Source organism: Dermacentor andersoni, chromosome 5 (genome assembly GCF_023375885.2).
Source record: "Dermacentor andersoni chromosome 5, qqDerAnde1_hic_scaffold, whole genome shotgun sequence".
Lineage (NCBI taxonomy): Eukaryota > Metazoa > Arthropoda > Arachnida > Ixodida > Ixodidae > Dermacentor > Dermacentor andersoni.
Window position 1 is genome coordinate 143,458,705 of NC_092818.1, and position 15,806 is coordinate 143,474,510.

The 15,806-nt window shown below is 48.2% G+C and overlaps 1 protein-coding gene across 2 annotated transcripts in view; it reads left to right on the forward strand.

Annotated features, from left to right (window-relative positions):
• Positions 1 to 7,457, forward strand: part of LOC126531328 (neuronal acetylcholine receptor subunit alpha-10-like) — a 354,454-nt gene extending 346,997 nt beyond the window's left edge. For both annotated transcript variants that reach the window (XM_072288417.1, XM_050178828.3), the window contains 4 exons: positions 572 to 989; positions 1,666 to 1,853; positions 3,671 to 3,937; positions 5,982 to 7,457. In XM_072288417.1, coding sequence (XP_072144518.1) covers positions 572 to 989; positions 1,666 to 1,853; positions 3,671 to 3,937; positions 5,982 to 6,170 — 1,062 coding nt within the window. In that variant the 3' untranslated portion in view covers positions 6,171 to 7,457. The remainder of the gene's footprint in view (positions 1 to 571; positions 990 to 1,665; positions 1,854 to 3,670; positions 3,938 to 5,981) is intronic.
• The last annotated feature ends 8,349 nt before the right edge of the window (positions 7,458 to 15,806 follow it).

Below are 15,806 nucleotides of genomic sequence, written 5' to 3' on the forward strand. Positions count from 1 at the left end.
CTGTCTGTCTGTCTGTCTGTCTGTCTGTCTGTCTGTCTGTCTGTCTGTCTGTCTGTCTGTCTGTCTGTCTGTCTGTCTGTCTGTCTGTCTGTCTGTCTGTCTGTCTGTCTGTCTGTCTGTCTGTCTGTCTGTCTGTCTGTCTGTCTGTCTGTCTGTCTGTCTGTCTGTCTGTCTGTCTGTCTGTCTGTCTGTCTGTCTGTCTGTCTGTCTGTCAACTAGCTAGCTATCTCCATCTATTTTCTCTTTCTCTCTCCGTATCTCCACCTTTTATTTTGTCTACTTTTTTTCCTATCGTATTTAATTCCTTATACCTCTTTACTACAGCATACGGGAGGCAGCCGGCTGACTTTGGAGTCTTTTCTCTCTATTACGTCTCTCCAAGAGAAGGATGTGTTTTCTCAAGAATACATAACGCCCGTACACTTGTCGGTTGCAACCGCAGTTCTCAGTTCGCTCTTGTCCATGTGTAGTTTGTGTCCTTTTCATCGTTGCGGATCACTAGCGCGTTTCACTTTGACATGTACAGTCAAGTACTTTGGCCCTTCTATAACAGACTTCCTCTCTCGCGCAGGTGGAACTGGAGCCGGCCCAGACCACGGACGGTTTGGGCCGCTTTCTCAGGCACGGCGAGTTCGAGCTGCTCGAGATGACCGTCGCCCAGCAGGTGCACCCGCCTCCGGACGCGTCCGCGTCAACTGCGGCTGCGTCCACCGCTGCGGGCGAAGAGGGCGACAGCGTAGCTGCGACGGCGGCCCCTCAATACCGGGGCGTCACGTACACCCTGCGGCTTCGCCGGCGGCCCGGATCGCAGCTCCTGCACCTGGTGCTGCCGTGCGTGGTGGTGAACGCGCTGGCCCTCCTGGGCTTCCTGGTGCCCTGCGAGTCCGGCGAAAAGGTGACGCTGGGCATCAACACGCTGCTCTGCCTGGCCGTCTTCCTGGTCGTGGTGCGCGACAGCCTGCCCCCCGCGGCCTCGGTGCCCTTGCTCAGTGAGTGCGCGCGACCGATGCTCGGCGTCGCCGTGGCGGACGTTGCGAGGTTTCGCTGAACTTGCATTGACGAGTTGCAAAATATACATGGATACATCCATAATATACAGCATAATATTTAATGCGTTAGCATCAGGAGTGTCAAAGTGGAAGAAAGTAAGTTTATGAAATGTGGGAAGCCGGTCACTAGGTGTAGATTATATGTATATATATATATATATATATATAACTGGAGGGAAGTCACATAAACATGTAAGTATAAGGCAGGAGTTCACAACGACATGTATTAAATGTAGGATTTTGTTCAGGTGGCCTGGTTGGCTGATGCAAGGCAGAATGTCTGATCGGTTAATTGGATAAAGAGAGAAATAATAAGAAGGGAAGCACGAAGTGCATCAATAGATAACACAATCTAGGTGGATAGCCCGCAGTGCTCTCATTGTCTATCATGTAGGCCGGTAGACCTCAACGTTTTCAAAGAAGCCCCACCACAACAGTCTAGATTTGCGCTGCTGCAGTTGCCGAAGAACACTGGTCTGCTTTTGCTGCGAAAGAAATTCTTGTTTATGAAAAATGTCACAGAACATCGGCGAAACCAAAAAGCCCGCCAGAACTCCATAGCTTTGTGACGGGAGTTTGAGAGCGCGCGTCACTTTTGCACGCGGCGTCTGCGCAGGCGTGTACTACGGCCTCAGCACGTGCGTGGTGGCGTGCACGACGGCGCTGAGTGTGGTGACGCTCAGCCTGCACCACCGGGGATCCCGGGGCGCCGAGGTACCGCGCGGACTGCGCCGGCTCGTGCTGGGATTTCTGGCCCGGCTGCTGCTGCTCGGCTGCTGCGGACCTAGCGGCGACGAACGAAAGGTGTGTGTGTGTGTGTGTGTGTGTGTGTGTGTGTGTGTGTGTGTGTGTGTGTGCGTGGGGGTGTGTGTAAGAGGGTGTGTGTGGGTGCGGGTGTGTATGTGTGTGGATGGGTGTGTGTGCGTGTGTATGTGTGTGTGCGTGTGTGTGAGTGTGTGTGGGTGGGTGTGGGTGTAAGTGGGTGTGTGGGGGGGAGGTGTGTGAGGGTGTGTGTGGGTGCGTGTGTGTGAGTATGTGTGTGTGTGCGTGTGGGTGGGTGCGGGTGTGTATATGTGTGCGTGTGTGTGTGTATGTGTGTGTGTGAGTGTGTGTGGGTGCGTGTGGGTGTGTGTGGGTTGGTGTGGGTGCGTGGGGTGCAGATCAAATTCCGGCCGCGGCGGCCGCATTTCAAGCTGGAGGGCGAAATGCAATAGATGCTCGTGTACCGTGCAGTAGGTGCACGTTAAAGAACCCCAGGTGGTCAAGATTAAACCGGAGTTCCCCACTATGGTCTGCCTCATAATCATGTCGTGGTTTTGACCCGTGAAAACCCAGAATTTAAATCGGTCGTTTCGTGAGAAGGTGGGCCTGAGCAGGCTTCAAGACGAGTCCATCGAGTGGACTGTGTGTCTCACATCGAAGGCGAGGCGGCATATGACACGCATGCACGAGGTTCGTCCGCCACAGTGTCACCAGTACATGATCATTGTGTGTAGACGTGAAAGTAGGCGCAAAATATTTTCGCTCCGAAACGCTATTAACACATCCCAAAGAATGTCATTGAGCGCATGTTTTAACATAATGAGGCGCATCAGGCCTCTTAGTTTTTGGGTGAAATGATTCGCCACACACGCGACGTGGTTCACTGAGCGTCTACGCGAAGCGCATACCGCTCACATTAGTATGTGCCTCTAGCAGTATACATACGCTGGTGGAGCTCATTAGGTACGTGAGCTTAAGTGAGTCGGAGAGGCTGAACGAACGCGCTGTATTTTAGTTGTTTCCTCATGAACGCAGGGACAGACACCGCGAGCCGTCAGCTTTTAAGATTTTTATGCAATGGCGTTTTCTGGCGTTCTAGTGAAGCGTTGAAAGGAGCTGCCATTTTTTTTTTTTCTTCCATCGATGACTTATAGGCTACAATGTCTACTTACACGCGATAATTATGATCGCTCCCAGCATATATATGTTTTACAAGGGGTATGCCGAGCCGCTAGCATGTAGGCCGCTGTATCACATGACATGAGGGATGACAGCCATATTCGTAAGGTCATGCGAAACTAAGGAATGTGACTGAAGAACGGCAAATTTTATTATCGCTGCAGTGCACGTGTCGTCCTGTACAGTATGCAAGTGTTCACCGGCCGTGCCGTGAAGCGCAGTAAGTTTGACCATCCGCGTGTACACGTTCGCGCCACGATTTAAGCTTCACTTAGCCCCTCCTGCATTCTCCAATGCATGCGTATTCTTTGTTGGAATGACCGATAACGTTGAATGCAGTGCCTGTGGGCGCGAAAAGACTGTGTGACGTCTTCTGTGTCCGTTCTTTGCAAATGAAAGCTTTGCCTTCTGCACCACTGCAAACCACCTAGACGGAATACGTTTCCCGTTGGGGGACAAGATAGTTGGACCATTGTCCCGCATATCACAGCTGCGGATGGCCACAAAAGAGCTCCTGCAATTTCCAAAGGCAACCGCGGACCGTCTGTGATACAGAGCTGAGAATTTTCACTATGTTAGCGACATCGACGCCCTTCCCCCAGCGCAGGGTAGTCATAACAGGACCCAGTCCTGGTTACCCTCCTTGCCTTTAAATTTGTCCTTCCTCGTGCGGCGCGCAGAACCACCACCAGCGCCACGACTCGTCGCGCGAGTCGAGCAAGTCGTCCCGTCTGCAGCCGCCGAGTCCGTCGCTAGACTCGGACAAGCTGGAGCTGGACCACATCGAGCGGTACAACTTCTCCCCGCGGCTGCGGCACCGCAAGGAGTTCTGCGCCGGACTCGGGAGCGTGCTGGGCGGCGGGGTCCCGCCGCCGCCGGTGCCGGGACCCGCGGTCGACGGCTCCTCGGACGAGTTCGAGAAGCAGTTCCTGCGGGTGCTCGCTAAGGTACGCGCGCACCTGTTGCCGCCGGCAGGAGGCGAAGCGAGAGAGAGTTAAGAGGAAGCTTTAGCTCGGGTGCTCCTATCTAAATACATGTAAAAGGAGAATTCGTTTTTCTCGGCAACCACTGCACCAAATTTGACGGGGTTTGCTGCATTTAAAAGAAAAACTTAAAATCTAGTGACTGTTGGTTTCGAATTTTTGAGTTAGGTCGTCAATTTTTTATTAAAACTAGACAAAAATTAAAAATTTTCAGAAAACGAAACTATCAAGTTTACAACTCTGTAACTCAACCACTAAAAATGATAATACAATTCTGTGAATTGCATCTAATAGTACATCTAAAGCGGACAAAATTGATATGTTACAGATGAATATAAAAAAAATTAATCATAGGGAAATACAACTTTTGCAAAACCGTTGTAACCAACGCAACAAATTCACGTAAGATGTAAAATTACATATTGAATTTGTCCGCTTTGAATGGTCTAATGGATGCCGTTCACAGAACCGCGATATCAGTTCTTGATGCAGAGCTATGAATTTGTAAACTTCGTGCTTCTATTTTTTTCAAACGGTCAAATATTTGAAAATCGTTTAAAGAAAATTCAAGCCCTAAATCGAAATTCCGCTTCCAACAGTCACTAGAATTTAACTTTCTCTTTCAAATGCAACAAATTTCATCAAAATCGGTCCAGGGGTTATCTCATAAAAACGTTTTTGCGTTTTTACATGTATTTGAATAGGCCGCGTCGGAGTTGTGCCCGAGCTAAAGCTTCCTCTTAAAGGAAATCTCGAGTTGTCATCCGTGTTATACATGCTTGTCTCGCTATTTCGTATGAGGTGATTGAGATTATACAGAAAGGACTAAAAAATATATATGAAGGAATAAAATAATAAAAATAACAAATATAGGCCATATACGAAACTGTGTCAAGGAGTACAATGAAGGGTCGCGTGTCGACTATAGTTCATTTTTAATCGTGGATGCGAAGTGGCGCTGCGATGTTCCAACCAGCAGGCAAACACCGAAGAAAGCAGGATAACACACACACACGATCGTATGTGAGCGGGTTTTCTTCGTGTTTGTCTTGCAATAACTGCGCAGTGCAACCTCTCATTTATTAAAGAGCACTGAATCCCCGTTTCTGTTTCAAGCTCGATCCCAGGGAATTATTTGTCTGCATGCACCAGTCGAGTATGTCAAGTAATGTCGGGTAATATAAAGCCACAAGCTGAGTGAACTCTCCTGGCGCGCTCCCTCGATGTCATAAAGAGCACGAGCAGAGACTGCATTCCGGTGTTGTAAGGCAGAGCGAAAATGCCCATTTCACACGCAGAAGATATGGCTCGAACATGGTTCATGATTGCTACGCCATAGCGTAAGTTGAAGACGCAGAAAGGCAACGAAAAATACGGAGAATGCTTTGTTCCGCTCGGCTGCTCGACCTCCTCGAGCAGCATTGTACTTCTCCGCATCATCGTTAACTGAACATGGTTCACCGTGAGCAACCCGCAGGTTTAGTCCATACTTTTATTTGCGTTTCTATGTGCACGTGCGTTCGCTCCAAAAGAAATGTAAGCTGAACATTCCATACTCGTGAGATGCAGCACGAAAATCACAGCAGGCGAGAGAATGTCTAGACGGATGTAGACGGACATTGCGAACGCTCAAAAGAGCTCCAGAGGCAACTATTAACGTGCTTTAGAAGAATGGCATACTGGGAACGTTGCCATTCTTAACTTGGGAAAAGCGCAGATTTTGGTCAGCGCTGTGTCTGTCTCTTTATTTCGTCTGTTGCGACCTTCGCGCTGCGGTTCGCAAGTTACGTGCGAAAATGTAACGATCAACCACAAAATAATTACGGACCGCGAAAACACATGGCGAAATGGTCACATCTGTTCCACATACTGGCGATGCTGCTAACTGTCCACAGCCTCACTTAGCCGGACGGGCGACTTCTTGCGCTCCTATAGGCCAGCAGCGCGCAGCTTGCGTGGTCCGTAATGTATTGGTGTCGGCTGAGCAAAGTGCACTGCATCCGCACAGGTGTACCAGACGATCGAGAAGAACGAGCTTCGCGTGGCGGAACGCGATCGACGCGACGCGCTGCGGGGGGAGTGGCACCAAGTGGCCGTCGTCTGCGACCGCTTCCTGCTGGCCGCTTTCCTGCTCTCCATCGCCGTGGCCGCCTGCGTAGTGCTCTTCTCCGCAGCGCCGCAGCCCAACAGGCCCTGACCGCCGGCGCGTGCAGTGAAACAAGTCAGCGAGGAGCCCAGTGCTGCAGTGATGGTGCGCCGACATGCTCGCGCCACCTTGTTCTTCGGTTGTGGCCGACGCTCGCTTCTATTGTGGCCGCCGCCAATGTCGTCGCGTCGTTCTGCAGTGCGACGCGGCGTTGAGACAGCGGTGGGACTTGGAGAACTTCTGCGAAGCCTGCGGCTTCCTTCCGTCGTTGCGAGAGACTTTGCTGGGCTCGTGGGGTTTGGAACCTTTTGAGAAACGAGCTTGGAGCCAGGGCTTCTCTACGCCGATAGAATATGGCCGGGGCGTGTGTGGCTAAATACTCCCGTCTCGCAGATTCTGTGCGGTGCCGCAGAAGTTGACAGTCCGCCGTGTCACACTGTCTCTTGCCGGGCGATGGAGTAATCCTCGATTCGAACACCCCGGTAACGACGATCACTTCTTTCTGAGCTATGCTTTGACGCAACTTCACCAAAAATTCTAATGTTCCTTAATGAGGCACCACTGTACTCCTAGGATCTTACATGAAGGTACGGGGATACATGAACTGCATGTGTGTTCTATTATTATTATTATTATTATTATTATTATTATTATTATTATTATTATTATTATTATTATTATTATTATTATTATTATTATTATTATTATTATTATTATTATTATTATTATTATTATTATTATTATTCGAAATGCGGCTACAGCTTCCGTGGTGTTGCATGGGACTAACGAGACAGTGTGTGAGACTGTGCATGACAGGATCAGCTTTGCGAGGTACCGATAAAGCCATAACGCTGAGTCTGGCTGGGCGGAAATCGGGGAAGAATTGTATGTAGCATTTCGTATTACCCTAAAATGTTGATATAAATGGGCCAAAAGGCGTCATAATTGGCATGTAACTATACCTAGATTTTTACACACCCTCTCAATAAGAAAATACTTTATTTTAGAGCTTGTATGCTAAGTATATAAAAAATTTTGAACGGTTTGCCGTATTCAGGCTGTAGCTCAAGCGTTAGAACCTGCGCGAACAAAAAATTAAATTCTGGTGCGCTAATTGGTGGCTAAATTTCGCGAAGAAAAATCGCTACTGAAAGGGCTTCTCAGCGCCGATAGAGTATGGTTGGGGCGTGTGTAGCTAAATACTCCGTCTCGCAGATTCTGTGTGGTGCCGCAGAAGTTGACAACTTGCCGTGTCACACTGTGTCTTGCCGGTCTCTTGCCGGGCGGTTTCAAATTGATATCTGATTAGGTGATTAAAATCATAAATTATTTTCTCGCCATGGCCGCCGGTTGCTCTTCTTAATAACTTCAAGAAGCAGGGTATAAAAACTACATTTCAGCGGCGTGTAGACGTTAACGTGCGCCTGGAGGTATGTAAGAAACGCTTGTAAACACAGCGTTATGCACACGCATGGGCTTCAGCCGCAGTTTACTTTGCGCAGGCGCAACCAAACGCGACGGCTGTTGGCCGCTAACGGTGATCGTCCACTTACTGCGAAAAAGAAGTTGTAGCTGACGTTAGCAAAAGTGTTGATGACTCCGACGCGATGTGCTTCGTGAAGCGCGGTGGTTTCGTGCTTGTTCCTTTGTTTTTAACAAAGTATACGAGGTACAGCTTTGGTGTCTGTCTGTAGAGTGTAAGAGGAACACGCGTGTACGTTCTTAAAAACGATCTCACGATTTCTTACTATCTCCGGTCCTGTCGTCGCCGAGAGAGCTTGCCCAAAAACCTGAGCCATGGCTGTCGGTGCCAGCACTTACAGTAGCGTCTGTGAACGCAAAAAGATATTCGCCGCGAGAACTTTGGCGACATTTTCTTTTTCATTTTTTTTATACGTGCGCTATCTCTGTAAACCAAGCTCCTGTCCCGTCATCGAGAAAACCAGGAGACTCGATCCGGACTCGGATCAAACGCCTCATCGACGCCGGGTGAGGCAGACAGGTTTCTAAGCGAGCTATGCGCACCCTGCTTATCACCGTCTCTCTTCACCTTCACTCTTCCATCTCACCACAAAAAATTCACGCACGGTAACCCAAAAGGCATTTATATAATGGTATACGATACTATGCTATAGAGTGTACAGCTGCATCCTGTCTATTAACGTAGGCGGTTTAGGATCGCTATAACAAGTGGCAAGTCGAGCACCATCGCAGATAAGCCGCTTCCCTCGCGACCATGGCGCTCATGGCTCCAAGCACCGGACAAGCTTTCGCTATAGTTGCTTTTCTTTTTCTACGTCTTTACTACGGCACGCCGACTAGAGGCGCCCCGCGCTCCGGCGCGTCTTCATTCACACCGTACTTGCTCACCACTGCCTCAGACGACTTGTGGTTCTTGCAAGCGAACGAGGACGAGTATGTTGTGCTCATGTGTTGGTGCGCTCCTGACGATTAACTGGCGAGTGAATCTAAATGTGTGCACCCATCGTATATACGGGTTCGTGAAAACGGGCAAGAACCGAACGCTTGCATTCTTATTTGGGTGTGACTTTCAGTTTTTTTTTTTTTTCAGAATGATTTTCTCGTCAAACAGAGGGTATTTAATAACGGGCGTTCGTCACAACCAATGTGTGTCCTGTAGAGCAGTAGCAGCGACCTTGCGTTCGTCACGTCGCAGCAATCCGAGTGGACGCATTTCCTATGAAAACTAGTCACCGCGACAAATTGGAATCAATCGAAGCAGCGGCAGAAGTTTTCCCTTCAAGCACATTCATACACACGTGTATGAATGCGTTTGTTTAAGAATTTTAAGCTAAGCGTTCACCACAAGGTTACAAAAAGCACATAACGGAACTGCACATTGTAAATAAGACACTGCTCTTCTTTTGCCTGCGCACATAGTGATGCACTTTTTCTTATCTATCTATTTTGTTTATGGTCGTCACACACCGCACGTCACACTTTTTGCACAAACCTGCACGAACTTAAGAAACGACGCGAAGTCATCCAGATCCATCACACAGTAAATATTCAAAGCACACTAAGAATGCGTCAGTCGTTCTATAAAAGGAGCGCATTTAACCGTTATTGTTGATTGTAACTCCGCACCAGTTAAAAAAAGATACATTGTACGTTGCTCAAACGACCGTCGTGGAGCAGAGAGTATGTTAAGACATGCGGGCGGGGGGGGGGGGGGGGGGGGGGGGAATCCCGCAACTTCTCGAAAATATACTTGTTGAAAACGTTTGAATTTAATATGTCCGAATGCATAGGCTCTTGCATGGGCCAGTATTGACGATTTCACGATGACGCTGCGATATGGCCGCGCGTCCAATTCATTCGCAATAATTGTTGTATAACTTTATAGGCTTTCTGCCTATTTGTTGTAAACAGCCCGAAAGAATGTTCCAAGAAGTATTCTGGAGTCTTGGCTTATACATACACCTGTAATGACGCTATCAGCACTTGCACGGCGCAAAACCATTTGTTCAGTCAGCATTTCGTTTCTGTTTAGCTCTGGTTAGTTCGGAGGCAAGCTGGAGGATGGTGCATGCAGTGCGATATGTCCGGCTTCTCAGTAACACTTTGTTTCTGCGTCTGATGGCTGTAAGTGGTACTCTTGTCTCAGTTCACTGGTTCTGTCTTTTCTTCTTGTTGCAGCATCGATTAGCACTAAGTGCAACTGATAAAGAAACACGCAAGGCATCTCACGTAAGTGTGTTGTGTACTGGTATTTTATTCGCATCTACGCATTCGCGAGTAGGCAGCATATTAGTTCAGGTGAAGGATAAGGGGGAACTCACTTCCTTCGGGCGACTTCATTTCATTTGTAAATAGATGCGAAAATTCAATGCCTGACCGCATTCAATACAAGTCAGAGCTATGAATGACTTACACGTAAGAAAGAAAACTTATAAATATCCAAGCAAAAGTGAGGTAAACCAAACCCAATATCTTACACTAGCAGAATTTGGCCAGCTTAGCGCACTTATACGTTGCTAGAGCTTTGAAGCTGGTTGATTGGTAACAAAAGACTCACGCACTGTACGCTTCTCAACGTCCGGAATCAAGGGTTTGTAGTTCCTGGAGAGAGCATAGGGAGTCCTCCAACACTCCGAGCCTGACACATAGTTCTCTCCTCTACTGGATATAAAAAGTGTTCAGTTTAACGTAAGTCCATGATGCAAGTTGCTGCAAGATGCCTCAAGGTGCGTAGAACCAATGCGTAGGTGGTAGTCGCACCACTGCAGCCCTCCGTGCCAGCTTTCCTCCCCAGCCAGATGCAAACAGAAACAGTGCTCACATGTGATTCGTCTTGCAATAAAACCTCGGAAAACGTGCCAACGTTAAGATTGACGACGAAGGCGCGTGACGTTATGTGTTTAAACGTGTCTTCTTCGCCGTTTGTTGCTCATTTTCGTTCCCCGAAGTGTGCTGTGTGTCCTCCGATCCGGGGGAAGACTGTTTCTTCCTTTCCCCTCTATGTATACTTCTCAAAATGAGCGTAACCGCTGGAAACAGCAGGCGACAGCGAGTCGGTGAGATCCCGAGAGGCGCTCACCTCTGGTGACCCGTTGACGTGCCGTCTTCATCACTGTGTGGTGTGAGAGATGTGACACGTGTGCCGAATAATCGGACAACTGCCCCCTCGAAGTGGGCTTCACCTTCTAGTGCGAATGACTTGCCCGGAAGCCCGCAACAGACCACAAGTCGCGGACAAAGCCACGTTCTCTTTCTCTTGTCGACACAGACGCAAAGAGCACCTCTCTGATACACAAAAGCCCGTAGATAATCGTTTGTACATAACGTAGAGTATGGTCGTCTCGGATTCTTTGTAGCGCAAAATGTGCTTCGTTGTCGTTTGTCACCCATTCTTCGTCCCCTTCTTTCCCTGATTTCCTTTTCTGTTGATATGAATCTTTCTCGCCATTATGATAAAGTTAGAAATTTTCACTTGTGTCGTCTTAGCTCTTTTTCTCACCGACGCTATACTGTTAACAAGGGGCCTTGCACATTCAGAATTTTGTGCACTCTTGCCGTATACCCTAGCCGGTCGTGGGGATATTACCTTGAGAACTTCGCATGTAGTCGAACGAGTTGGAGCTACGAACCTGTGCTGTGCAGTGAAAATGTGTGTCGCACAGGCGATGAAGCATTTATGTATGTGTCTGCAAAGCACGAGTTGGATATGCTGCACGTCCGTCCGCACACGACACACAGCTCTGGCCTTGGCGAAAGAGGGTTATCAATTCGCTATCTTCTCACGCGCTATCGGTCAGCGCGCGCACGCTTGGTCCTGCAGGAAGTTTTATGACAACTGACGACGAACGGCAGCATATGCAATCGAACCCCGATATAACGAGCACGGATATAACGAATCATCGGATATAACAAACTAAATTCAAAGTGCTTATCGCCTATATCCGCAAATTGCAATTTATGCTTTTTAAGATATAAAGAGCGTGTTTTGGCGTCACTTGGCTCTTCGCTATAGCAAGGTTCGACTGTACTACCAACGGAGCTATGTTATTCACCATATACCCTTGCGGGCGCCTCGTTTCTAATCTTTTCTTCTTTTTTTTTTTTTTTGGCTGTGCTGGCAGTTAGTTCCGGCAAGGTTTCTTTTTCTTTTTTCTCATGGTGGCGCACACGCTGGCGTTCACCAGTTGGAAAACCCTCGCCTCTTCATTGTTGAGTGTCCGTACAGCACTTCGCCTAGGAATTCACACACGGTCATGCACCACATGTTGTAACTTGTCACCACCTTTGCACGCCATTCACACATTGCACCGCGAAGATCACCGGTAAGTACTGGTTTCTAGCACGGAAATAAGCGTTATAGAGGGCACATTTCAAGACGCACCCACGCTCAGGGCCGTATGTCATCGCTCACTGTGTTCAAGATGTTGCAGGCCAACGGCGCTCACGACGTCTTTGTCATCGTTGGACGCACAAGCTTACCCTTTAGTGGCGGTTACACGCTCTTCCTGGTGTTGTGCACTTTGTTAAACATGGTATAAGACGTTATTCAAGGACATCTTCAACACGTGATCTGTGCCCGAGTAACCATGTTTGTTGTCACCTTAAACTAACGCGTCTTGTTGAATCCCAGGACATAAAAAAAGAAATGGAGAGAAAAGAAAGAAAGGTGTCAACGTCACATTATTCAGGATCATAATTCTTTTATATTTAAACCAAATGTAATCACCTCTACAGCTGCGTCAAAAACAATGGTATAGCGAAGTCCATCACTGAGAATGAGTCCTTTTGTTTTTGTGGTTGCTGTTCTGGTGCCGAAAATCAGAACCATGTTACGCCTCGTCTTGGCAAGAATGTATCTCAAATGTGTTTTCACGAACGTTTCGCACACTCCCGAAATGTTTCTCCACACAAACGCGCGCGAGTTCGCGCCCACACGTTGTCGTCCAGTGACAAAACGTTGCCATGACCCTGTTTGTTAGGTTTCAATGCTGCGCTGTAAGTGATAAGAGTTGATTAAACACCTTCAGATCATTTTCATCTTCGTCGTGCGTTACTGGGTATTGACCGGGCAGCAGGGAAACGCCGCTTCCTCCCAAGCAGATTGACGTGTGACACTACAGGGAAGACTGAAAATCACCTTCCACGGGTTCAATAGGTTTGTATGGTCTACTATAGACCACTGCTTGATATGTTTTATTTCTCAAAGAGACAATAAATATAAGGACTAAATCAGTTTAAGTTGATAAGATGTTACTTCAAAACTCTGTTTTCGTCAGCTTAGATGTAATAGGTTGGTTATTAGAAGAAAAACATAATGTCAAAGTTGTTATTGTTTTCTTTTCTTTTTTTCGCCGAAAGTTTAGCGTCATACGCCAGTTAGAGGTCATGAATTTCAAAGTATTTTTTCATATCTTTTCAAAAAATTCTCAAAACTTGCCAAGTTCAGTCCTTGTCTCTTTTAGAGTTCAACGCGTAGTCCATCTTTAACTAGGACTGCGACGTCGTGAAGAGCTGGTGCGGGAACTTCAAGACGGCGTCGTCACCCTCGTTTCGTTCTTGCGTCTTTTCTGGCTTACCAAAATACCAAATTTCTTCTCTCAGGTAAGAGTGGTTCTTGCGGTATTACATAAGGGTACTTTAACCGTGCAGCTCAAATGATTTTTCTGTTTATAGCGTCTCTTTAGTTACCAAGGGTCTGTTCACGGTAGTCGAATATCGCTCTCCAGAAACCTTTAGCATGACACAAACGCCGACCTTGCTATCATTGCCCCATTACTGATGTGTAGAGGCATAACCGACACTCGGGCGTATGTGGTTGCACCGTTCTTGAAACGCGATAAGTTAATTAAAGTTCGCGACAAATGTTGCTGTGACAGGCGAGTGCTCTCAGCGGACAGATCTAAAGCGTATGAAGGCGACGTCCGAAAGTCAATTTTGCGTGGAAATACCTAGTGCAGAGGTTTCCTAATATTAAGGCGTCAAGGACACCGTGAGATTTTGGGCAGCTTCTGCTCGGCGCTGCTTAAAAGTTTATCGACAAACAAGGATCTCATTTGTATCCTATTTGACTCAGCCTTGAGAATTTTGAGAAATCTTTTCTGAGCAATAGGTGTGCAGATTCCACGCGCTGTGTAATAATCTATGTTATGCGAAACATTCTGTAGGTACCTGGCTATCCAACATTGTTGGGGGTTCCGCAAAGCGTTACCAGGTGAACCAACGTGTTTGTGTAAATCGAGTAGTTAAGTGTGTGACGCGAACACACGTGTCTGTGAGGTCAGCAGCCCAACGGCGACGTGCACGTTGAAAACATCATATGGCGGAAACGACATTATTTCTACTGCTGCCGTTCGACGCTTATACGTGCCTGCCGTTTGGTTATGCACACGTACTCAACGGGCGTTAACGAGACACGTATTGTGACGTGGTCTGCGATTAAGTGTCATACAATCGTACGAGCCTTCCACTGGTTCCTTCCAAAGGTGCTTCCATTGGTTGAAGCATATGCTTCCCCCCATGAAAGAAGACAGCTGGGTCACGGTGACGGAAAGCTCGGTACCCTTGAATAGCACCAGATGACCTTGCCCTCCGCGCATCATTATAGGGGCTTGCGTATCACAGGCGGCGAAAATCAGTCCCCCATAGTGGATGTGAGCCATTCATAAAGGGAAAGCCACAAGCAAACCAACCGACTGCGGTCACGGTATCGGGAAATGTCGTGGAGGAAGCAAGACCCTCCGTTTCCCAAGCAATACAGTGAGTTAGAGATCGGGAGTAGGAGCGCCTAGCCCGACAAAACAGCCCTGACTTTCGCGCCGCGGACACAGCAGCACGGTAACGTAAGCGAGATAACTTGTCGGTTCGAGCCGCAGGACCAAAAGCAAAGCGGCACATCGGCGACGATCCTGCAATTAGAGCCGCAGAGAATGAAGCACACTGTCTTAGATGACACGACCCTGTGGTTCGAGCCACCGGGGCAAAATGCGCCGGATTAGGCAAGCAAATGCACCAATCATGCACAACATAGGCTGCAAAAACAAGGCATTCGCCAAACAGTTTCTGTACAACTCCTTCCACTTCAGCTGCTTGGTGCGAGATTGGTTGTGGTTCAAGTACGATCCCTTCGTCGTGCCTCTGCCTCACAAGGCGATACGCTCTTTGCAGCTTCCTCTCTGTCGGAGCAATCAACGTACGCTCCTTGGTGCCAGCAGCACCCGACATTCACGACGACCACGTTCTCAGGCTCCATTCCGTACGTATAGAACTGGATGGATCCCGAGGCGCGGCTACATGTGATAGGATACGTGTACTGCTGCGGATCACGACGTCAACACTACAACCATGCGGTGGGTGTGACCATTTACCGCCGAGACAAAGTACACACGGAACGCTCGGACCTCTTCGAAGACTCCCCTACGAACGTGGGTGAGGTGTGCGCCGTGCAACTATACAATCAACTAGTCGTCGCAGCGGCTCGGTCTTGTCGCGCGATCGCTCGGTTCTGCAAATCTAGAATTAGTCGCTCATCGCCCGGTAGGGCTATGAGCGACTAGCCAATAGCGCGAAGCCGGAACTGTATGTATATAACTCAAGTACTTCCGATTGACACACGGAAGGAGCAAACAATTGAATTTTTATACGTGCAAGGATAAGAACCTGCTGCAAGACCCTCAGAAATATTTATGCTGCTCTTTACAGTAAAATACATCAACTTAAATTAATAAAGCACACGTCACGCTAGTTTCGGCGCCTATATTGCTGCCCTCATACCGGCAACACCGGGGAGACGTCACTCGAAGTCATCGTGCGCATAGGGTACCACTTGTAGGGGACGATCGAATACGACAGCCATCTCCACCGCGTCGCTGTTGCGCGCAAGATCGCTTGTATGTGGCTTATACTTTATACTTAATCCCAAAGCAACCGTCTCACAGGTCGCATCCTACATCGCCAATACATTGCTGCCGCACAGGTCTTGTCCAATGTTTTTAATACCAGGCTTCAACATTCCAGCAAACATCGCTTCCATGGGGTTTATACTTTATACTTAATCCCAAAGCAACCGTCTCACAAGTCGCTTCCTACCTCACCAATGCATTGTTGCCGTACAGGTCTTGTCCAATGTTTTTGATACAAGGCTTCAACATTCCAACAAACAGCGCTTCTTTCCTGAACGATATTCCGCAACCATAGATGCTGCAACTC